The sequence below is a fragment of the Hyperolius riggenbachi genome, chromosome 5 (genome assembly GCF_040937935.1).
Source record: "Hyperolius riggenbachi isolate aHypRig1 chromosome 5, aHypRig1.pri, whole genome shotgun sequence".
Taxonomy (NCBI): domain Eukaryota; kingdom Metazoa; phylum Chordata; class Amphibia; order Anura; family Hyperoliidae; genus Hyperolius; species Hyperolius riggenbachi.
Genome location: NC_090650.1, coordinates 304,433,176 through 304,457,270, shown reverse-complemented (window position 1 = coordinate 304,457,270; position 24,095 = coordinate 304,433,176). Strand labels below are relative to the sequence as shown.

Below are 24,095 nucleotides of genomic sequence, written 5' to 3'. Positions count from 1 at the left end.
GGTGGTGGCGGCAGCATCATGCTTTGGGGGTGCTTCTCTTCAGGAGGGACAGGGAAGCTGGTCAGAGTTGATGGGAAGATGGGTGGAGCCAAATTCAGGGCAATCTTGGAAGAAAACCTCTTGGAGTCTGCAAAAGACTTGAAACTGGGGTGGAGGTTCACCTTCCAGCAGGACAACGACCCTAAACATAAAGCCAGGGCAACAATGGAATGGTTTAAAACAAAACCTATCCATGTGTTAGAATGGCCCAGTCAAAGTCCAGATATAAAGCCAATCGTGAATCTGTGGCAAGATCTGAAAACTGCTGTTCACAAACTCTGTCCATCTAATCTGACTGATCTGGACCTGTTTTGCAAAGAAGAATGGGCAAGGATTTCAGTCTTTAGATGTGCAAAGCTGGTAGAGACATACCCTAAAAGACTGGCAGCTGTAATTGCAGCTAAAGGTGGTTCTACAAAGTATTGACTCAGGGCTGAATAATTACGCATTCCCCACTTTGCAGTTATTGATTTTGTAAAAAAAAATTTGAAATCATGTACGATTTTTGTTCCACTTCTCACGTGTACACCACTTTGTATTGGTCTTTCTCGTGGAATTCCTATAAAATTGATTCAGGTTTGTGGCAGTAATGTGACAAAATGTTGAAAACTTCAAGGGGGGCCCGAATACTTTTGCAAACCACTGTGTGTGTGTGTGTATTTTCCCCCTGGTTTTTGCCCTCTAAACTTAGGCGCATCTTATAGTCTGAAAAATATGGTAAATTACAAAATATACCACCACAGCAGGAGCGCCTTTACCAGAGACTCATCTGGGCTCATGTACCAATACCCAGCTATGCCCAGTTTACAGAATTATTTTTAATCATCTTGGTGTTTGGTTTACTTTGCATACATTGTTTGGTGATCAATAGAAACCATTCATTCACTGCTGCATTGCTAAGTTTTTTTCATTGGAAGTGTGCTGTCTGAAAAGTAGACATTGAGCACTTTTGCTTCAGATGTATCAAACGTTCTGTTGACTGAACAAATCAGTACAAGAAAGTGATATTTTTTGTTTTTAACCGTTCTTAATGATTTTGATTCTTTGTTTGCAATATCCTGTGTATATTATATATTCTGTTTGTGTTGAGATGCTAATTTTGCCTGTAGTCTAATACTGAATCAATTCATGTTTAAAGTAGAATTTTATTTATTTTTTTCAGATCAATAACACAATTGAACTAAGCACAACCATTGTGAGAGCTAGTCCTACACCTGCAGAAATGCAGCTAGAAAAGAGTGATCATTTGTCCTGGGAAGGCAAAAATAAGCAGCTGAGCAGGAGTCCATCTGGATTTAGAACCATTACAGGCAGTGACACTGGGAATAATTCTGGGGATCCTGTACAGCATGAGAAAAGGAGGTCAAAACCAGAGTCTACATCTTCAAGTGTCAATGATATTGGTAAATTTCCATGTGCAGATTATGCTACAAAAGCAAGTCAAGTAACCACTTCTGCAAATATGCTCCAGTCAGTTATGCCAGATAAGTACTCGGTGATGCAAAGCATTCCTAGTAATCAGTGTGTCTGTATTTCTGGATTTAAACCTGTTGTGCCTGCCAGTGATCTGCAGACTCTCCCGTCCTCTGTACCAGCACTGCTTTCTGGCCAATCCCTCTCCAGCACTCCATTTGCTCAACAGTATCTAGGAAATGTAAATCCAGCATCTGTCTACTCAGGAGGGAGCTACACTCTGTATGGAGCTTCCACGGGATATCCTAGTTGTTCTCTACATACACAGACGATACAAGGAGCAGTTGCTGGTGGTGTCTCCCTAAGTGCAAATATTGGCCAAGGGTTACTATCCACTCTCCCTCTAAATACAGCCAATCAGAACATTGACCCTCATATCAATTTACTTGAAAAAAGACCTGACACAACTGGACTCTCACAGTGGATGTCCTCAAGAATGTCTTCTGCTTTTGGTAAGCATTTTTTTTTCTCAACATTAAGTTTTTAAGATTTTTTTTTTTATTATTTATTTTTTTTATTTCTAAACCATATTTTCTTTTTTTTATCTTAAGGGCAAGTCTTGGTCCCTGAAGAGGTGACTTTCCCCAGTGCATGTTGTGTTGGAATTGCCTCACAAACGTCACTGAATATATTTAACCCAAATGAGAGATGGATGCAAGTTAATATTAGTGTGCTGAGTATCGCTATAAATGGAGATAAAGTAAGTGTTACTGCCTATAGAACACATCTCTAGCCAGTGGTTTTATGGTGACTAAATGTGTTATTGTACTTAATGAAAATAATGGCCAGCGGAGTATGGAGGCGCCTCGGAAAGACAGCAAGGTAGCCAACGGCCTGAAGGGGGCTGGAGAAGGCTCCAGGTGTGTGTATATGTTATACATATGTGTGTAATTTTTTTTTCCATTTCAGGTTTCCTTTAACTACCCAGCTACTGCATCAAGCCAATGGGCGTGAACGCGGCGGCAACCCCAGGACCGCCTAACACCAATTGGCGCCAAGTCCTGGGGCTGCACTTTGCAGGAGATCACGCACAGGTTGCATGCGCATCTTCTGCTCGGGGGGGTGGAGCTATGCCCCGCCTTCAGTCTCCGAGCGGCGGAGACTTAGACGGCGAAACTGTCGTTTTTACATGTACAGCGATGCGATTAGCAGCAGCGCTGTACTGGGGACAAGAGATTGGCTGGCGCGGGGTGGGCAGGAGGGACAGGGGGAAAACATTAAATACACAATGTTAATAAAAAATAGAAATAAATGTTTGTGAAAAATCAACTGGAGGGCGATCAGACCCCACCAACAGAGAGCCCTGTTGTTGGGAGTAAAAGAGGGGGGATCACTCATGTGCTGTGTTGTGCGGCCCCGCAGCTTGGCCTTAAAGCTGCAGTGGCCATTTTAGTAATAATTAGCCTGGTTTTTAGGGGTGATTTAACACTGTGGTCATCAAGTGGTTGAAGGACTACTGTTGGGGGGGGGGGGGGAGCAAAAAGAGTTGAACTTACCTAGGGCTTGTAATGGTCCCCCGCAGATGTCCTGTGCCTGCGCAGCCACTCACTGGTGTTCCAGTCCCCACTTCCGGTTCACTTCCAGAATTTGCGACTTAAGTCTGAAATCCACTGTGCTTGTGCGTCCGCGTCCTCGCTCCTACTGACGTCACCGGGAGCGTGCGGCGCAGGCAAAGACCTACTGGGCCAGCGCTGTACAGTCCCATAACGTCAGTGGGAGCGAGGGCGGAGCCACGGAGGCTCAGTGGTTTTCCGACTTCAAGTCAAAAATTCCGGAAGCGGGTACCCAGAGCATCAGTGACTGGCTGTGTGGGCACAGGACGTCTGCGGGGGACCATTAGAGGCGCCAGGTAAGTTCACTTTTTTTTTTCCCCCTACCCCCCTACAGTACTCCTTTAAGTATCACTATTTGTCAGTGTTAAAGAGACTAAAGTCTCTAAAAAAAAAAAACACTTTTTTTTATTCATCAATCACTTTAATACATTAGTCCTAACTAAACCACTGCATTCCCGCCGCTCTAAACTATCTTAATCCCCCCTTCTTCTCCCCTGCAAAATCCACGATTTTCTTGGTCGTGGTTTTTGCTGCCCTAAGCTCTTCCGTGTGCTGCAGCCCTGCCTCACACGCGTCTGTCAGCGGCGGATCTCCGCCTCTTCCCCTCCCCACCCCTCTAAGCTAAGGAAGTCTGAGAGGGGCGGGGAGAGGTGGCGATCCGCCGCTGACAGACGTGTGTGAGGCAGGGCTGCAGCTCATAGCCCGGCCTCACACGGAAGGGCTCCCCGCAGTGTGCCCAGGGGAGTTTGGGGGGATTAAGATAGTTTAGAGCGGCGGGAATGCAGCGGTTTAGTTAGGACTAATGTATTAAAGAGATTAATGAAGAGAAAAAAGGGTGTTTTTTTTTAGAGCTTTCAGAGTCTCTTTAAATAGGATACAGAATCCAGTGTATTGTCTATTAAAATGCTGACCCAGGAGTGTATCTCCTATAAGCATTATATCTAGGGGTGCTTATGTACTGTATATACTCTAGTATAAGTCTAGAAATTTAGGTCTGATTCACTTCATAAAAGTATAGGGGTCGACTTGTACACGAGTCATGGGCAACACTGAGCACACTGAGTTATGTGTGTACTAATAGTTACATTCCCATTTACAGCAATTAACCCTGTGGTAGGTGACACTTTCCTGATAAAGTAAATGCCAAGATAACACAGGTCTGAAAGTCTTGGCCACAGCAATTAACAAGGAAAGGGGTGGTGGTGGGGAAAGGGGGGGGGGGGGGGGAATAACTTGAGCTGCATAAAAGGGAGTGAATAATTGCAGCACCTTGGGGCCTGGAGGGGGTATTGGCTGAACTTAGAGGACAGGAGGGGTTAATGGCTGTAATACTGTATGCAGTGCAGTCATTAACCCCTCCTGAGCCCCAAGTGCAGCCATTAACTTTGTTGTGTAGACTTATACTTGAGTCAATAAAAAATTCCACCTTAAGAGGGTTGAATATTGGAGTCGACTTATACATGAGTTAGACTTGTATTGGAGTATATAGGTATGTTCCATACAGGGCTGTGGAGTCGGTACAAAAATCTTCCGACTCCTCAGTTTACGAAACCACGACTCCAACTCCGGGTGCCCAAAATTGCTCAGACTCCTCGACTCCAACTCCACAGCCCTGGTTCCATAAAAGCTTTTTTTTCCAGTAACACTCCAGGACAGGTACACATTGGGAGACTTGGCTCCTCCCAGGAACAGGAAATATCAGTCAGCCTCTCTATAAATTAAACATGGACCAAGGGTCAGGCAGTATTGGATATTTCCTGGTCCAGGAACCAGGTCTCTCTATGTGCTCGCTGTCCCGGAGAGCCTGGGTGGCTAGGGAATGTGTTGGCACAGAGCAGCATGCTCTCTGGATACAGAGTATCTGCTGTCCCTGGAAGTACCTGTAGGGTTGCCTTAGGGTAGCTGCTTCCAGCGGGATATTGCGCCCTGTTGGTCGGCCTGGATGATGGATAGGCATCGCTTCAGGAGGGGCCGCTCTGAGGACACACCAAGCGGAGGCAGCGGCACGATAGTAGCGTCCGACAGATATGCATGGCGGAGGCGGTTTGCGGAAGTCTCTCGGCAAGCGACCTCGGGGAGAACTCCCGGGTCGCGTGATGCCACTACCGGTTTTGCCGGGTGGAGAGGAGTGGGCGTCCGGAGTCCCAGTGTCTGGCACATCGTGGAAGGATGTTGGAGATAGAGCAGGAGCCAGGACGGGTAAGATTGCTCTGCTGGGACCCGGGCTGCGGTGGTGACTCTTGTGGGAGCTCTTTTCCGCATGCAGCAATTTGTTTGGTGGTATGTTGTGCTGCACAAAGGCATTGCTTTGTGAAACAGATTATGCATCATCTTGTTTAGCAATGTGCTCACACTTTTCTACTGTGTTAAAGAGTAATATAAGTTGTGAGGATTTAATTTAAGGACTTTTTGGTATTCTCATTTAAAGTCTGCAAATGAATTACATTTTCCATGCATTTTTTTGTGGAGGAAAGCTGAAAGTGTTTATACTACTTGATTAACAGATATAAGCATATTAGCTATAAGCATACAAGCCTTAAGCAGATATAACTATTTGTGCATTGGGCTTTAAAGATAAGTTATGTGGAACAAAATACTGTTTTGTGTTTTTTGCAGGGCATTTCGACTAATGTACCTGACCCTGCTAAACCCATTAACCACTTGGTCCTCCTTGACGTATAAAAACGTCGGACAGGCGCGCTACCGCGGCCGATCGCGCACGCGCACTCCCGGCCGCGGATTCGGTAGCCATGGAATCAATGTATCGGGCTATGGAGCCCGATCACTGATTCCTCTCCCCCGTTGAAAAAGCGACAGCTTCTCTCGGAAGCTTCGCTTTTTCTGAAGCTATGTCCCTCTAAGCGTACATTGTACGCTTAGAGTGACGTCATGTAAACCAGCTCAAGATTGCCATCTTGTGGCCAAAAAGTAAAATTACAAGTAAAAGTAAAAAAATATTACAATACACAAATATTTCCCGAAATAAAACACTTTTATATCCCAACCTCCTAAAAATGCCCACATAAAATGCTCTTTTATTTCCAAATAAAATATTGTCGCGATACATTGTGATAGGGACATAATTTAAACGGTGAAATAACGTGACAAATGGGCAATTACAATACGTGGGTTTTAATTATGCAGGCATGTATTTTAAAACTATAATGGCCGAAAACTGACAAATTAATTTTTTCATTTTTTTTTCTTATTCTTACTGTTAAAATGCATTTACAGTAAGGTAGCTCTTAGCAAAATGTACCCCCCAAAGAAAGCCTAATTGGTGGCAGAAAAAACAAGATATAGATCAGTTCATTGTGATAAGTAGTGATAAAGTTATAGGCTAATGAATGGGAGGTGAACATTGCTCGGATGCATAAAGCGAAAACAACTGAGAGCTTAAGTGGTTAAAGGGAAGGTTCAGGGAGGGTGGAGAAAAAATAAAAATCAATTTCCACTTACCTGGGGTTTCCTCCAGCCCGTGGCAGGCAGGAGGTGCCCTCGCCGCCGCTCCGCAGGCTCCCGGTGGCCGACCCGGCCAGGCCGGCTGCCAGGTCGGGCTCTTTTGCGCTCCAAGTCCTGGCACTTCTGCGTCCCACGCCGGCGCGCTGACGTCATCGGACGTCCGCCGGGCTGTACTGCGCATGCGCAGTAGTTCTGCGCATGCGCAGTACAGCCCGGCGGACATCCGATGACGTCAGCGCGCCGGCGTGGGACGCAGAAGTGCCAGGACTTGGAGCGCAGAAGAGCCCGACCTGGCAGCCGGCCTGGCCAGGTCGGGTCGGCCACCGGGAGCCTGCGGAGCGGCGGCGAGGGCACCTCCTGCCTGCCACGGGCTGGAGGAAACCCCAGGTAAGTGGAAATTGATTTTTATTTTTTCTCCACCCTCCCTGAACCTTCCCTTTAAACCGTGCCCTGTGTGTAATACAAAAGTCAATCCTGCATCAACAAAACTGCTATGCAAAGATTGCACTTACAAAGTAATGAGGCAGGAATCTGCATCTCAAAGAGACATACAAGTTTTGAGATGAGATTTAAATGATACTTTAAAGAGATGTAAAGCTCCTACTATACCTTCAAAACCTGACACACCAGCTAATACTCAAGCTGATAAGGCGACTCTGCCTCAGGTGTTGGAAGTCGTTAAGCATAAAAAAACTACTAGGAAGACTAATAAACCAATTAATGTTTCTGATGAGGAAATTAGTGATAATGGTGGTGATTCTGCAAACTCTGAGGGGCAAGAAATAGAAAATAAACCGTCAAAGTTTAAATTCCCTGTGGCGGAAACTGACATTTTATTAACGGCCATATATGAAGATTTAAATTTAAGTAAAACAGTTACTGAACCTGCTTCAATGCATGATAAATTATATGAAGGTATGGAAAATCTGCAAGAGTTGTGTTTTCCAGTTCATCAATCAACCTTATTACAAGTAAATGGAAGAACCCCATTAAAAAATTATTCATGTCTAGGGGGTTTAAAAGACTGTTTTCCGTTTTCTGCGGAAGATTGCAAAATGTGGGACAAGAATCCTAAACTATATGCAACTTTTTCTCAAGTCGTTAAGGATGATGAATTGGCCTTTGAGGATCTTGGACACTTAAAGGACCAATCAGATAAAAAGATTGAATATGCATTTAAAAGACTGTGGCCTGCTATCTGTGCTAACTTCAGGCCTTCAGCTGCTACAACCTGTGTAGCAAGAGTGCTAGCACTGTGGTTGCAGCAATTGGAAGATATTAATAAGGATACACCTAAAGATCAATTAATAAACTACATGACAGCAATGCATAAGGCAGTTGCTTATATAATTGATGCAGCTTCAGTCAATAAGGTTAACAGCAAAAGCAGCGGGTATTTCTAATGTAGCAAGAAGAAATTTATGGATTAAAACATGGCATGGAAGTATGGCATCTAAAAATAGTCTGTTCCATTCCAGTAGTGGGTGACACTTTTTTTGACCCAGAATTAGAATAAGTTCTTGAAAGAACTGATAATAGAAAGAAATTGTTCCCTAAAAAGAGACAATTTAAACAGGGGGAAGAGGTTTTTTTCGTCAAAACAGACAAACATAAAAACCAGAATAGAAGAAAGACTTGGTCTTTCAATAAAGATATTATAATAATATTAACCGGTTCAGCGCCGCGGTCCGATAATCTCATGCGTCCGAGCAACGTTCACCTCCCATTCATTCGCCTATAACTTTATTGCTACTTATCACAATGAATTGATCTATATCTTGTTTTTTTCTCCACCAATTAGGCTTTCTTTGGGTTGGGAGGTACATTTTGCTAAGAGCCACTTTACTGTAAATGCATTTTAACAGGAAGAATAAGAAAAAAACGGAAAAAATTCATTATTTCTCAGTTTTTGGCCATTATAGTTTGAAATTAATATACGCTACCGTAATTAAAACGCATGTATTTTATTTGCCCATATGTCCCGGTTCTTACACCATTGAAACGATGTCCCTATCACAATTTATGGTGCCTATATTTCATTTAGAAATAAAGGTGCATTTTTTCAATTTGCGTCCATCCCTATTTATAAGCTTATAATTTTAAGTAATATAATAACATATTCTCTTGACATGCATAATTAAAAAGTTCAGACCCTTAGGTAACTATTTATGTTGTTTTTTTTTTAATTGTATTTTTTTTTTTTTAAATAAAAGTGTATGTGGGTAATTTTTGGTGTGGGAGGGAAACTGCTAATTTTAAATGTAAAATTATATTTTTTTTAATCAAAAATGTATGTGGGTGCAGTTTACTATTTGGCCACAAGATGGCCACAGTGAAAAAAGTCCTGGATGCGAACGATCTCGCATCCAGGAACTAAAATGCTGGGGGAAAGTTTCCTGGGGGCAGAAATACCGCGCTCTCTGGAGAGAAAGCGTCGGTATTTCTGCGGGGAAGCTAGATCGGTGAATGGGAATTATATTCCCATTCACTGATCGGGGGGCGGGCGGCGGGTGCGCGCGCCCGATCGCGCGCACCACGCAGGGAAAACAGCAGTGCCTATCTGGACGAGGAAACTCGTCCAGATAGGCCGAACTGGATAATAATAATAATAATTAAAAAAAAAAAAAAAAAAAAAAAAAAAGTTTGGTCACCAAAGAGTTAACTTTTCCTCAACATCAGGAAACGTTACAAGAGATTATCACAGACATGCTAGAAAGAAAAGTGGTATCAGTGGTGCCTGTGGATCAGAGAGGCGAGGGCTTCTATTCAGAAGTAAAATTTATATGTGGCTATGAGCGCTCCTCAATACAAAATTTGTATATCTCCAATTTAAGGCAATCTGTACAAATTACTGTCTTAAATGTCCCTCCGTATATATGGATCGCCACACAGTGGGGGGTAACCACCCTATTTGAATGTATAGTAATTTTCTGTGCAGGCGCTCAACATCAAGTCTAATCAGTAGTAACAGTTCCAATTTCTAATCAATAGTGACAGTTCCAATTTCTGGTTGTCTTCATAGACTCCAAACAAACAGACAAACCCACACTGGGTACTCTCACCAGAACTGCAGGCTGTATTATAGATCAGCTAAAAACGCGTGTTTGATAATATCCCATCGGTCTCCAATCGAGCCTTTATCTGAAACTCAAACAGGAATAGAAGGACATAGCGTGATCCAGTTTACACTATATACACAAGTGACATCCAGTGTAGCACTTCCACCAATACAGTGCCAGAAACGTGATGGCCCTCCACCAATAATGTGATGAGCTTGGCGGAGCTTCCGTACGAGTGTGAGCTGGGAGACACGCTGCAGATGAATACGGACGCTAACGAGACCTCTGAGGATTTATTTACATGCGCATGACTCAACGATGTTTGTGAGTTTGTGAGTTTTTATTGATGTGATTTTAAACTTTTAATAAATACAGAATTACGCTATGTAGCATCTGATTCTGAGTTTAAGGTAACCAGGAAGAGGGCTACATAACTTGAAGGTGGATCATAAAGCGCATTAGCTGATCTTCTATAAGTGGTCAGCACTTGGATCCGGTGAGCAGCTAACACTATCATCACATTATTGGTGGAGGGCCATCACGTTTCTGGCACTGTATTGGTGGAAGTGCTACACTGGATGTCACTTGTGTATATAGTGTAAACTGGATCACGCTATGTCCTTCTATTCCTGTTTGAGTTTCAGATAAAGGCTCGATTGGAGACCGATGGGATATCATCAAACACGCGTTTTTAGCTGATCTATAATACAATCAGCCTGCAGTTCTGGTGAGAGTACCCAGTGTGGGTTTGTCTGTTTGTTTGGAGTCTATGAAGACAACCAGAAATTGGAACTGTCACTATTGATTAGAAATTGGAACTGTTACTACTGATTAGACTTGATGATGGAGGAAGATCCGCACAATGTCTCCAACAGATATATAAATTTTATTCAGGACGTATCCAGACCCACATAAAAGCACTCGACTAACATGTTTCAGACATAAAGTCCTTAATCATAGTCATATGATTAAGGACTTTATGTCTGAAACATGTTAGTCGAGTGCTTTTATGTGGGTCTGGATACGTCCTGAATAAAATTTATATATCTGTTGGAGACATTGTGCGGATCTTCCTCCATTCTCTTGCTGTCTTTGGGCTTGGCTGCCCGTGATCCAGCACTGTCCCATACGGTGCGGTGGAGCGGTACCCCCAGATTTTTGTTTCCTGATTAGACTTGATGTTGAGCGCCTGCACAGAAAATTACTATACATTCTATTCAGAAGTATTTCTGATCCAAAAGCCGTCAGGAAAATACAGAATATTGAATTTAGAATTTTAAACCAATCAACCCATACATAAAATACGAAACGTTTCGTATGGAGTCGATTTACTCAATAAAAAAATCTTCTGATACCAAACGGCTTTATGGCAAGCATAGATCTTCAGGATGCTTGTTGACATATGCCAATCGAGTTAAAATCTCAAGCGTTCCTAAGATTTGCAGTATAAATGGAAAAAGGGGTTCAGCACTTTCAGCTTCGCTGCCTCCCATTTGGCATAACATCAGCTTCAAAATTACAAAAGTTATGGGAGAATTGATTGCTACAATGCACAGAATAGATCTTATCATAATACCTTACCTGGACATTCTTCTGATAGTGGCAAAAAACATTAAAAGAACTAGAGGAACACAAACTGTATTACATCAACTGCAGGAGGCAAGCTGGATAGTGAGCAAAAATAAATCGCAGCTTGTTCCAACGCAGAGTATCTTGTTTCTGGGGTTTATGATAGATTCAGTACAACAAAAGATATTCCACAGGAAAAGATGCAGAAGATTGTTAACGAAGTGGGAACGTTCAATGCATGTCAGTCAGTAACACTCAGACAAATCATGCAGCTTCTGGGTCGTCTGTCTTCAGTTGTGCCAGGAATTCAGTGGGCTCTGAAGCATACCAGTATTCTACGATCTTGGATGTTAACCAATTGGAACAAACAGGATACACTAGACAATATGGTGGCAGTGGATCCCCAAGTAATAAACAGTTTACGATGGTGGCTAGTAATTAAAAACCTCACAAAAGGCAACAGATGCAACGGATGTGGGGCACATGTGGCCACCTTTCAGGTTCAGGTTGTCTGGAATCAGTCAATGATGGAACACTCATCGAAGTTCAGGGAACTAATGGCGGCAAAAATGGCACTAATCAGCACATTACATATTCTGAAAGCGTGTCATGTTCAAGTACAATCAGACAATGGAACTGTGGTAGCATATCTGAATCGCCACGGGGGAACCAGGTCATTGTTATTTCTGACCTTGGAGATCTTCAACATAGCAGAACAAAACTTGCTATCACTAACAGCAGTGCTCCTGAAGGGGTCGCTCAATATTCTGGCAGATCAGTTAAGCAGACTCCAGATAACGAACACAGAGTGGTCTCTGAATCAGAGTTTATTCGAAATAATTGTGAGAAAATGGGGCCAGCCCAACTGGACTTAATCACAAACAGATCCAACAGGAAGTGCAAACAGTTACATTCCCTCAATATGATGGACAATCCTGTAGCAATTGATGCCCTGGCTCTGATATGGAATCAGAATGTAGTATATGCCTTTAAACCCATGAAATCTAGTTCCTCTAGTGCTTCAAAAGTTGATGAAATCAGACTATCCCATGATTCTCATTGCTACTAACTGGCCCAAGAGGGCATGGTATCCGCTTCTCCTATCAATGTTAATAGACCAACCATGAGAAATACCGGTGTCAGAGAACATGTCACAGGTACAAGACCAGGCTGTGGTAAACCTAGAAAAGTGAAAACTTACAGCGTCGTTTCTGAAAGGGCAGTGCTTGAAGTCAAGGGATTGTCCTCAAGAGTAGTTAATACTCTCTTGAAAAGTAGAAAAGACAATACTAGTCTAATATACCAAAAGTATTGAGAAACTTTTATTTTGTGGTTAGAAAACTCTAATTTTCAGTCAACAGAAATGGCTACAATTTTAGAATTTCTGCAGGAGGGCATAGGAAAAGTTTTGGCCTTAAGTATAATTAAGGTCCAGATTTCTGCCCGATCAGTTTTTTTGTGTGGATAAAAAGTTAGTTTTAGACCCTTTTAATAATCAGATTTGTGAAATCAAGAGGAAAAAAAAACAAAACAGACCAGTTATGGTTAAACAATTCCTGAAATGGGATTTATCTTTAGTGTTGCAAGCATTGACATGAGTTTAATGAAGATTCATTAAAAATGTGTACTCTTAAAACAGTATTTTTGGTAGCGATCACTTCAGCCAGGCGCATTAGTGAACTCCAAGCTCTCTCATCCAAAGAACCATATTGTTCCTTCTTTAAAGAGGAACTGTAACGACAAAACGTCCCCTGGGGGGTACTCACCTCGGGTGGGGGAAGCCTCCGGATCCTAATGAGGCTTCCCACGCCGTCCTCCATCCGTCAGGGGTCTCGCTGCAGCCCTCCGTGCAGCGGTGACGTAATATTTACCTTCCTGGCTCCTGCGCAGGCGCTCTGACGGCTGTCGGCGCCGAAGTAGGCGGAAATACCCGATCGCCGTCGGGTCTGCTCTACTGCGCAGGCGCAAGTTTTCGGCGCCTGCGCAGTAGAGCGGACCCGACGGAGATCGGGTATTTCCGTCTATTTGCGTGCCGAAAGTCGCCACAGCGCCCCCGCTGGAGCCAGCAAAGGTAAATATAGAACTGACAGTCGGCACAGTCGCCGGCTGTTCGGAGGGCTGCGGCGAGACCCCCGTGGGACAGAGGACGGCGTGGGAAGCCTCATTAGGATCCGGAGGCTTCCCCCACCCGAGGTGAGTACCCCCCAGGGGATCTTTTTGATGTTACAGTGTCTCTTTAATGATCGAGGAGTTTCCTGGACAAGCCTAGAATTCCTACCAAAGGTTGGTGACATGTTCCACAGAACACAGGAGATTGTATTGCCATCTTTCTGTATTAATCCAAAATCAGAAAAAGAAATTAAACATAAATTGGATGTACTGGAAAACCTTATAACTTGCCTGGAGAAAGTTCAGAAAATCAGAATCACTGTTCATAAATGATGCAGGAAAGTCCAAAGGATTAAAAACCTCTACAAAAACAATTGCCAAATGGATCAAAGATTGTATTCTGGAGGCATACAAAATCATGGGTAAGGATCCTCCAGGGAACTTAAAGGCCCATTATACCAGGGCAGCCGCAACTACATGGGCTTACAGGGCAGTTGCTTCACCGCTGAACATCTGCAAGGCTGCGACCTGGAAGAGTTTGGGAACCTTCATGAAGCACTATCGGTTGGACCGGATAACGGAGACCGATCAGGGCTTCGGAAGAACTGTCTTAAAGGCAGTTTGCCCACCCTAAGGTTGGTGATCGATTTCTTGCTTATCATCTCAATGTGTACCTGTCCTGGAGTGTTACTGGAAAAACCAGGAGTTAGCTTACCTGGTAATGACATTTTATGTAACACTCGAGGACAGGTGGGGGTACCCACCCCTATATATATCATATATTGCATGATATACATGTTATATTATATGTATTTTAATGTAATATAGTAGGGTTATGTTAATGTATATTGGTTCTGTTCCTTGAGGATATACTGCCTGACCCTTGGTCCATGTTTAATTTATAGAGAGGCTGACAGATATTTCCTGTTCCTGGGAGGAGCCAAGTCTCCCAATGTGTATCTGTCCTGGAGTGTTACTTAAAATGTCGTTACCATGTAAGTTAACTCCTGTTTTGTTTTTTTGTTTTTTCTCCAGCTGTACAAAACTTATGGGAGCATTTTTCAGATCAGATTGCCATTACCTTACACTGTAAATTCTTTTTACTAAGAAACACAGTATAAGACTAAAAGGGCAACTGACGTGAAGGGGAATATGGAGGCTGCAATATTTCCTTTTAAACATTGACTGGCATTCTCTGGATCTTTCATACATCAGAAGTGTCCGAATCACACACCTGAAAGAAGCATGTGACAAATCCAGTCAAATGTGATCTATATGCTTGTTCAAGATCTGACTAGAAGTATTGAAGGCAGGGAATCCGCAGGATAGCTAGGCAATTTGCATGGTTTTAAAGGAAATAAATGTGGCAGCCTCTATAGCCTTCTCACTTCAGTTGTCCTTTAACCACTTGAGGAACGTGGGCTTTACCCCCCTTAACCACCCTGGCGTTCTGATTAAATCGCCAGGGTGGCTGCGGGAGGGTTTTTTTTAAATAAAAAAAAAACTATTTCATGCAGCCAACTGAAAGTTGGCTGCATGAAAGCCCACTAGAGGGCGCTCCGGAGGCGTTCTTCCGATCGCCTCCGGCGCCCAGAATAAACAAGGAAGGCCGCAATGAGCGGCCTTCCTTGTTTTGCTTACATCGTCGCCATAGCGACGAGCGGAGTGACGTCATCGACGTCAGCCGACGTCCTGACGTCAGCCGCCTCCGATCCAGCCCTTAGCGCTGGCCGGAACTTTTTGTTCCGGCTACGCTGGGCTCAGGCGGCTGGGGGGACCCTCTTTCGCCGCTGCTCGCGGCGAATCGCCGCAGAGCGGCGGCGATCAGGCAGCACACGCGGCTGGCAAAGTGCCGGCTGCGTGTGCTGCTTTTTATTTCACGAAAATCGGCCCAGCAGGGCCTGAGCGGCAGCCTCTGGCGGTGTTGGACGAGTTGAGCTCGTCCAGACCGCTCAGCAGGTTAAGGACCAGGCACTTTTTTTCCATTCAGACCACTGCAGCTTTCACGGTTTATTGCTCGCTCATACAACCTACCACCTAAATGAATTTTGTCTCCTTTTCTTGTCACTAATAAAGCTTTCTTTTGGTGCTATTTGATTGCTGCTGCGATTTTTACTTTTTATTATATTCATCAAAAAAGACATGAATTTTGTCAAAAAAATGATTTATTTTAACTTTCTGTGCTGACATTTTTCAAATAAAGTAAAATTTCTGTATGCATGCAGCATGAAAAATGTGGACAAACATGTTTTTGATAAAAAAAAAAAACCCATTCAGCCTATATTTATTGGTTTGGGTAAAAATTATAGCGTTTACAAACTATGGTGCGAAAAGTGAATTTTCCCATTTTCCAGCATATCTGACTTTTCTGACCACCTGACATGTTTCATGAGGGGCTAGAATTCCAGGATACCCCCTAAATGACCCAATTTTGGAAAAGACATCCCAAAGTATTCACTGAGAGGCATAGTGAGTTCATAGAAGATATTTTTTGTCACAAGTAAGCGGAAAATGACACTTTGTGACAAAAAAAAAAAGTTTCCATTTCTTCTAACTTGCGCCCAAAAAAAAAATGAAATCTGCCACGGACTCACCATGCCTCTCTCTGAATACCTTGAAGTGTGTACTTTCCAAAATGGGGTCATTTGTGGGGTGTTTACTGTCCTGACATTTTGACGGGTGCTAAGGGGCCCAAAGTCCAATGAGTACCTTTAGGATTTCACAGGTCATTTTTTTTTCAAGACTACTCCTCATGGTTTAGGGCCCCTACAATGCCAGGGCAATATAGGAACCCCACTAATGACCCCATTTTAGAAAGACACCCCAAGGTATTCCGTTAGGAGTATGGCGAGTTCATAGAAGATTTTACTTTTTGTCGCAAGTTAGCGGAAATTGATTTTAATTGGTTTTTTTTCACAAAGTGTCGTTTTCAGCTAATTTGTGACAAAAAATAAAATCTTCTATGAACTCACCCTACTCCTAACGGAATACCTTTGGGTGTCTACTTTCTAGAATGGGATCATTTGTGGGGTTCCTATACTGCCCTGGCATTTTAGGGGCCCTAAACCGTGAGGAGTAGTCATGAAACCAAATGTCGCAAAATGACCTGTGAAATCCTAAAGGTACTCATTGGACTTTGGGCCCCTTAGTGCACTTGGGGTGTAAAAAAGTGCCACACATGTGGTACCGCCGTACTCAGGAGAAGTAGTATAATGTGTTTTGGGGTGTATTTTTACACATACCCATGCTGGGTGGGAGAAATATCTCTGTAAATGACAATTGTTTGATTTTTTTTTTTTTTACACACAATTGTCCATTTACAGAGATATTTCTCCCACTCAGCATGGGTATGTCTAAAAATACACCCCAAAACACATTTTACTACTTTTCCTGAGTACGGCGGTACCTCATGTGAGACACTTTTTTGCAGCCTAGGTGCGCTAAGGCGCCCAACGTCCTATTCACAGGTCATTTTGAGGCATTTGTTTTCTAGACTACTCCTCACGGTTTAGGGCCCCTAAAATGCCAGGGCAGTATAGGAACCCCACAAGTGACCCCATTTTAGAAAGAAGACACCCCAAGGTATTCCGTTAGGTGTATGGCGAGTTCATAGAAGATTTTATTTTTTGTCACAAGTTAGTGAAAAATGACACTTTGTGAAAAAAACCAATAAAAATCAATTTCCGCTAACTGTTGACAAAAAATAAAATCTTCTATGAACTCGTCATACACCTAACAGAATACCTTGGGGTGTCTTTTTTCTAAAATGGGGTCACTTGTGGGGTTCCTATACCGCCCTGGCATTTTACGGGCCCAAAACCGTGAGTAGTCTGGAAACCAAATGTCTCAAAATGACTGTTCAGGGGTATAAGCATCTGCAAATTTTGATGACAGGTGGTCTATGAGGGGGCGAATTTTGTGGAACCGGTCATAAGCAGGGTGGCCTTTTAGATGACAGGTTGTATTGGGCCTGATCGGATGGATAGGAGTGCTAGGGGGGTGACAGGAGGTGATTGATGGGTGTCTCAGGGGGTGGTTAGAGGGGAAAATAGATGCAATCAATGCACTGGGGAGGTGATCGAAAGGGGGTCTGAGGGGGATCTGAGGGTTTGGCCAAGTGATCAGGAGCCCACACGGGGCAAATTAGGGCCTGATCTGATGGGTAGGTGTGCTAGGGGGTGACATGTGGTGACAGGAGGTGATTGATGGGTGTCTCAAGGTGTGATTAGAGGGGGGAATAGATGCAAGCAATGCACTGGCGAGGTGATCAGGGCTGAGGTCTGAGGCTGTGGGCGGGTGATTGAGTGCCCTAGGGGCAGATAGGGGTCTAATATGATGGGTAGCAGTGACAGGGGGTGATTGATGGGTAATTAGTGGGTGTTTAGGGTAGAGGGCAGATGTAAACACTGCACTTGGGAGGTAATCGGACGTCGGATCTGCGGGCGATCTATTGGTGTGGGTGGGTGATCAGATTGCCCGCAAGGGGCAGGTTAGGGGCTGATTGGTGGCAGTGACAGGGGGTGATTGATGGGTGATCAGTGGGTTATTACAGGGAAGAACAGATGTAAAAATTGCACTGGCGAATTGATAAGGGGGGGTCTGAGGGCAATCTGAGCGTGTAGGCGGGTGATTGGGTGCCCGCAAGGGGCAGATTAGGGTCTGATCTGATGGGTAACAGTGACAGGTGGTGATAGGGGGTGATTGATGGGTAATTAGTGGGTGTTTAGGGTAGAGAACAGTTGTAAACACTGCACTTGGGAGGTGATCTGACGTCGGATCTGCGGGCGATCTATTGGTGTGGGTGATCAGATTGCCCGCAAGGGGCAGGCTAGGGGCTGATTGATGGGTGGCAGTGATTGACGGGTGATCAGGGGGAAAGATGCATACAGTACACGGGGGGGGGGGTCTGGGGAGAATCTGAGGGGTGGGGGGTGATCAGGAGGGAGCAGGGGGCAGTTTAGGGAATAAAAAAAAATAGCGTTGACAGGGAGTGATTGATGGTTGATTAGGGGGGTGATTGGGTGCAAACAGTGGTCTGGGGGGTGGGCAGGGGGGGGTCTGAGGGACGCTGTGGGCGATCAGGGGGGGGGGGGGGGGAAATCAGTGTGCTTGGGTGCAGACTAGGGTGGCTGCAGCCTGCCCTGGTGATCCCTCGGACACTGGGACCACCAGGGCAGGAGGCAGCCTGTATTATACACTTTGTATGCGGCGATCCGTGTGCTGGTAAACCGCCGGCGCTTCCAAACGGCCGGCGGGTTACAGCGCAAGGGGGGTGGAGCCAGTCCCCGGCGGAGGATCGCGTCACTGAAGACGCGATCGCTCCGCCCATGCCCCTACAAGGACCGCCGCCTCTGGGCATGAGCTGGTCCTTGCGGGATCCATTTTCCGGCCGCCCCTGTGCAGTGGGTGGTCGGTAAGTGGTTAAGTCTTGTACCCTCTTTGTTAGTAAAAAAAATAAATAAATAAATCACAGTGCAACCTGTCCTTTTTAAAACTGTGCTGAAACACATGCAGGATGCACAGAGCTTGTGGTTTGCAGATATCGGCTCTCATTAACAAGAAATTGATTCTGCTGATCATGTGGATGAGTATTTCTTGCAGGCAGAGAACTGTCAGGCTCCCCAGGGCTATGATAGGATAAGCTGTGTGTCCTGGGAAAAGGTGAAGAGGTGAGGTGCTGCTGATGCTTACCACGGCAGATCAGGAGGGCTGGCTCCAACAAAACCACAAATTGCCTGACACATACACAGGACTGTAGAATTCGCACTATACTTCTGCTCTCCTGTATCCAGGCTTTGTATGGAGTGTGACTTACTGGTGTCATGTGGGCTGCTGCTAGGACTTATATTCGGGGAGGTCTTATATTTTGAGCATGCTAGAAATTCCTGCAAGGACTTATTCTCAGGGGTTGTCTTACTTTAGGGGAAACACGGTACTACTCCCATCTCCCTAGCATTATAGCAAATGGCTCTACACGGCATTGTATCTTTTAAGTGTGCTTATCTGTGATAGATGAATATTTCCTTAATAAATTAGTTTGTAAGATTGCAAGGACAGGGTTCTCACATTTTTGTGTCGTGGAATTAGTTTCACATTCATATCAATTTTCACTGTAATTACCAATTCTGTATTTTGTACCAACTCTGTACTTCTTATATTGGTGTATACCATTGTCTGCAATATTTGTACCCCATGTTTGTTTCTTACTTTGCACAGCGCCACAGAATATGTTGGTGCTTCATAAATCAATAATAAGATTAATATGTTTTATGTATGTATTAGTTAGTATAATTATATTGTGACAAAAATATAGTGGTATGAAATGCCTTTGTTATGAAGTTTGGCTATCTCTTGCTATAAAAAAAAAACAAGTTTATAAGAGAACAATTGTTTTTCTATATGTCTTAGTCTGGTTATAATTTTTTTTGTTTTTTTTGTTAGATTGATGTTGGAGCCCACCAATGTCTCATTTTTAAGAACAAAACAATAATTGGTCCCAGAGCAGCTGAAGACATAAAAATTCTACTTCTTCCTCAGCGACCTGGGCTTTTCCAGTGTGTTTTGAGTGTGTCATCTTGGCCTGTATCTGCAGATACGGAGACAATTGTTAGAGCAGAGACCATTGCTTCAAAAGTCCTCCTTGCTGCTGTTTCAGAATATCCTTTAATTGAGGTAATTGCCTTAAATATTACATGTAATATTGGAAAGGTAGAAAATTAGCCGTAGCTTTACAATTTGTGTAATATTTTTCTGATTTCATCAGCTTTCTGTGTTAAAAAGTGCCAGTATTTTGCACAATATACATTTTAAATTCTGTTGCACGTTTTTAGTTTACCACTTCATTTATAAAACACATACATTCAGATTAGCAACATGAAACAAGCAAAAAAGTTTTTTTCCTTATCCCTATGAAAAGCCGCAATGCACAGAAGAGCTAGGCTTTAAAAAAAAGTCATGCACTGACTAGATTGGGGGTACCAATTGCATCCATCGTGATCTACCAGTCGATTGCAAAGGATTTCTTGGTCGATCACGGTCTGACGTGCCCGGGGGCCCTATAGCACTTAGGAGTGCAGGAAGTACCGAAAAAAGTGGTGCCGCAGTCCTAGCTGCTGGGTTGACAACTGTTAGGCTGGTTTCACAGTGGGACATTAAAGTCCCACGTTACAGCAGCCAGTGACGCAGCCTAACTCACAGCACTGTAAAATCAATGTGCTGTTCACAGTGCACATGTTGCGTTACACTGTAACGCAGCACGTTTAAACAAAGTGCTGCATGCTGTACGTTATACTGGGCTAAGCCACGTTAGACTGTTTGCACATGCTCAGTAATGTTGGAGGAGGAGGTCTCCCCTCCTCCGGCCAGCCACATGGCTAATTAATATTCACTGCACTGTGGTGACTCGTCTTGGAACTCGTAGTGTTGTCCGGATCATGAACGAATCGTTCATTTGATCTGGATCTTTTTTGTGAGTCGAATCATCCGGATCACCACAATGAACAATTCGGTTCACAGTGGATGTCTGTCTGGAAGAAACAGGAACATGCAGAATGTACAGTGCAGGGAAAGTCCTGTCCTGCTAGTCATTTCACCCAGTCTGCTTCCCTAGTAAAAGGATTCAAATGATTCGGTTCAAGGATCCGGATCTTTTCAATTATCCGATTCAAATGATCCGAATCCTTAAAAAGATCCGGACTTCCTATCACTAACCTGGAGCGGCTGCTTTGAGAGCTGCATAACGCGGCTAAATCTGACGTCCAACTTCAACACCACCATACGTTGCGTTAGGGGCACGTTCTGCGACCATAACGTCCTCTAAAACGCAACGTCTTGGTGGGAAAGTAGCCTAAATGTAGACTTTATCATCTCTGCTCATAGTACCACCATATGGCGTGGAATAAATACGTTTGTACTGTACTAATTGGCACTATCCAAATCTGTGTTTTTGTTCATTTTAATGTTTAGATGGATTTTAACGAGACAAATGAGTAATCTGTTAAATCAAAGCCAGAAATATAAGTAAAGGTTTTTGATATTTGCAACAGTGCCTTTTTGATGCCCCATATAGTTATGAGAAATCACAGTACGGGCTGGAACCCACTAGAGTGATTATTTTTTTGAGCATTTAGGGAGCGATTCAAAACGCTAGCGATTTTCCTTAAACGCTCAGCTAATGTTAATGAATGGGCCAAATTCCACTGGAGTGATTACCAAAATCATAAACTCAAGACATGCAGCATTTTTGGCGTTAGCGTTTCTGCAATGTAAAGTATACAAACGCTGGCATAATCGCTCATCAAAACCTACACAGAGCGGTTTTGCTAGCGTTTTTAAATTAATGCACACTGAAAAAAATTAAAATTAATTGAAAGGACCAATCAGAATTAAAAACTAATCGCTACACAATCGCTGGCATAACGCTTACACTTTTTTAAAATCGCTACCAAATTCCCCAGAAAACACTCATGAAACTGCTTACAAAACGCATTAGACACAAAGGTGGTTGTGTTTAAAGGGTTAGCACCATTTCTGGGGAGTTGGATGTACACTAAACAGCATTTTATTTTATTTATATTGTTTTTGCATTGCCTTATTTATAATCTTGAGTAGTAAATATTTAAAAACAAAAATTATAAAACGTTAGTTATGTTTAAAGGAACCTGATTGTTTTACTTGTTCAAGCAAGATACCCTTAATAGTTTTACAACATGCCACTCTTTGTATTCCTTAAATAAGCAGATAGCAGGAAAGAGAGAAGGCTTAGACTTCGGTGATTTGTCATCAGGCACCTGGAAAACGCTTCCTTTAAAGTTGATCAATAGAACTCGTGCAACGGTGCCCATCAGACTTATTATCAGTGCTGTAAGTATTGAAACCTCAAGTAGGTAAAATGGCTTTTTATATCACTTGGAGAAATGTTGATACCGAATAGTTAAGTTTAAAGAGACTCTAAATTCTCCTAAAATCCCACTTTTTATTCAATATTTAACTTCAGCACTTTCAGCTCTACTAAAACACTGCATCCTTACAGCAGAAAGCTGTTTGCAAACCCCCCAAATCCCTGTGGGAAATTGCGGGGAGAGCTTCCTCATAGAGGCAGAGCTTTGAGCTGTAGCTCTGCCTCCATGCGTGTCAATTCCTGCTGATCGCCACCTCTCCCCGCCCCTCTGTCTTCCTTCACTGGGCGGGGGAGAGGTGGAGATCCGCGGGGATTGACGTGAATGGAGGCAGAGCTGCAGCGCAAAGCTTTGCCTCCCCGGGCAGCAAAATTCACAACCAAGAAAGTCATGGATTTTTGCCCGGCATTTAGGGGGTTTGCAAAAAGCTGCCGCGGGGATGCAGCGGTTTTAGCAGAGCTGACAGTGCTGACATTAAATATTGAATAAAAAGTGGAATTTTAAGAAGCTTCAATGTCTCTTTAAAGTGTACCTGAGCTGATGTGTAATATGAGGTAAACATGTATTCATGAAGGTGACACTGAAGCGGGAAAAAAACTTATGATGAATTGTATGTGTTGTACTGGTAATATATAGAACATTAGTAGCAAAGAAGTGTCTCATATTTTTATTTTCAGTTATATAGTTTTTGTGTTTTTTTTCCATTGCATTGTTCTCTAATATTTTAGTTTACAAACTATACTCTGTATTTTAAACTATGAAACAAAGCAGGGAAGTTTAAAGGGCAACCGTACCACACCGCCAAAAAATAGGCCTCCAGGGAATACTGCATTACCAAGCGGTATTCCCTGTGTGGCATCTGGCCAAGCCGGAAGTGGTGCTCATTTCCTGCCGTCCAAGCCATCACATGTGTGGAAGTGTATTGCAAAAAATACGCTTCCGCACGATGCATAAAACCTGCGGCAGGTGTTTACACTTACACGCGTCGCCATAGATTTACACGACATCCGGTCCGATGCAGAGCAAAACAAGTACACGCTGTAACATAGTTTTGGAAGTGCATCAGATTGAGGACTTGTGGTGCACCGCGACGCAGGTAATATGATTTCCCCATAGGTTTTCATTGGATTGCGTTAGCAGTGCGTCAATTTGATGCACTGCACCGCTCCAGTGTGAAAGGGGCCAGTCAGTAAATAGACTTCTAAAACTCAACTGTGGTAATGTTTTGAATGTGGACTGAGATTCTTACACATGCCCATTTATCATGCCTTGTTTTTTAAAGTGCTGGGACTTAAATAGTTCAGCTTTATTAGAATGAAATGAATTCAGTGTTAATGTGCTGAGGTGGTGTGTATGTACTGGTGTGTATTAGTTTAACTACTTTAGGAACGAGCTGATTGAAATCTGTTTTGGTGGAGGCTGACAGGGCGTAGATTTCAATCAGCCGCCGATGCGCGCATCCGCCATTTCCGTCGCTCTCGCCACAGCTCATCGGCTCTGCCTGTCTCTGTCTGCAGAGCCCTGTGAGCGAGTCAGAAGCCGATTACATTGGCTCCTGGCCCTGTCTTTCAAAGTAAGCAACTCCCTTTGGCTTACATTGAAAGACAGGGTCAGGAGCCAATGAAATCGGCTTCTGACTGGCTCACAGAAACTCTGGCGTAATAGAGACGGCAAAGTGGGTGGCCCATGTTCCCGATGTGCGGCCGTGATGGCGATTTCGGCATCAGTCGGGATTCCGCTGTTTCTGTACCAGCGGTCTCTGGTCCTTAAGGAGGCAGAGACCGCTGGTACTTAATTCAATTCAATTCACTTTATTGTCATTGTGTAACACAACGAAATTACTTTTCATGACAACCCCACGGTGCATATAGGGAACATAGTGATAGTACAAAAGTTCCAGTGATGGTAGTTTAGTGCCAATAATGGCTTCTGCT

General features: G+C 43.6%; 1 protein-coding gene across 1 annotated transcript in view; it reads left to right on the top strand.

Annotated features, from left to right (window-relative positions):
• Positions 1-24,095, top strand: part of CEP192 (centrosomal protein 192) — a 206,933-nt gene that overhangs the window by 123,295 nt on the left and 59,543 nt on the right. The window contains 4 exon segments of the mRNA XM_068237131.1: positions 1,202-1,964; positions 2,064-2,212; positions 19,706-19,936; positions 22,001-22,126. Coding sequence (XP_068093232.1) covers positions 1,202-1,964; positions 2,064-2,212; positions 19,706-19,936; positions 22,001-22,126 — 1,269 coding nt within the window.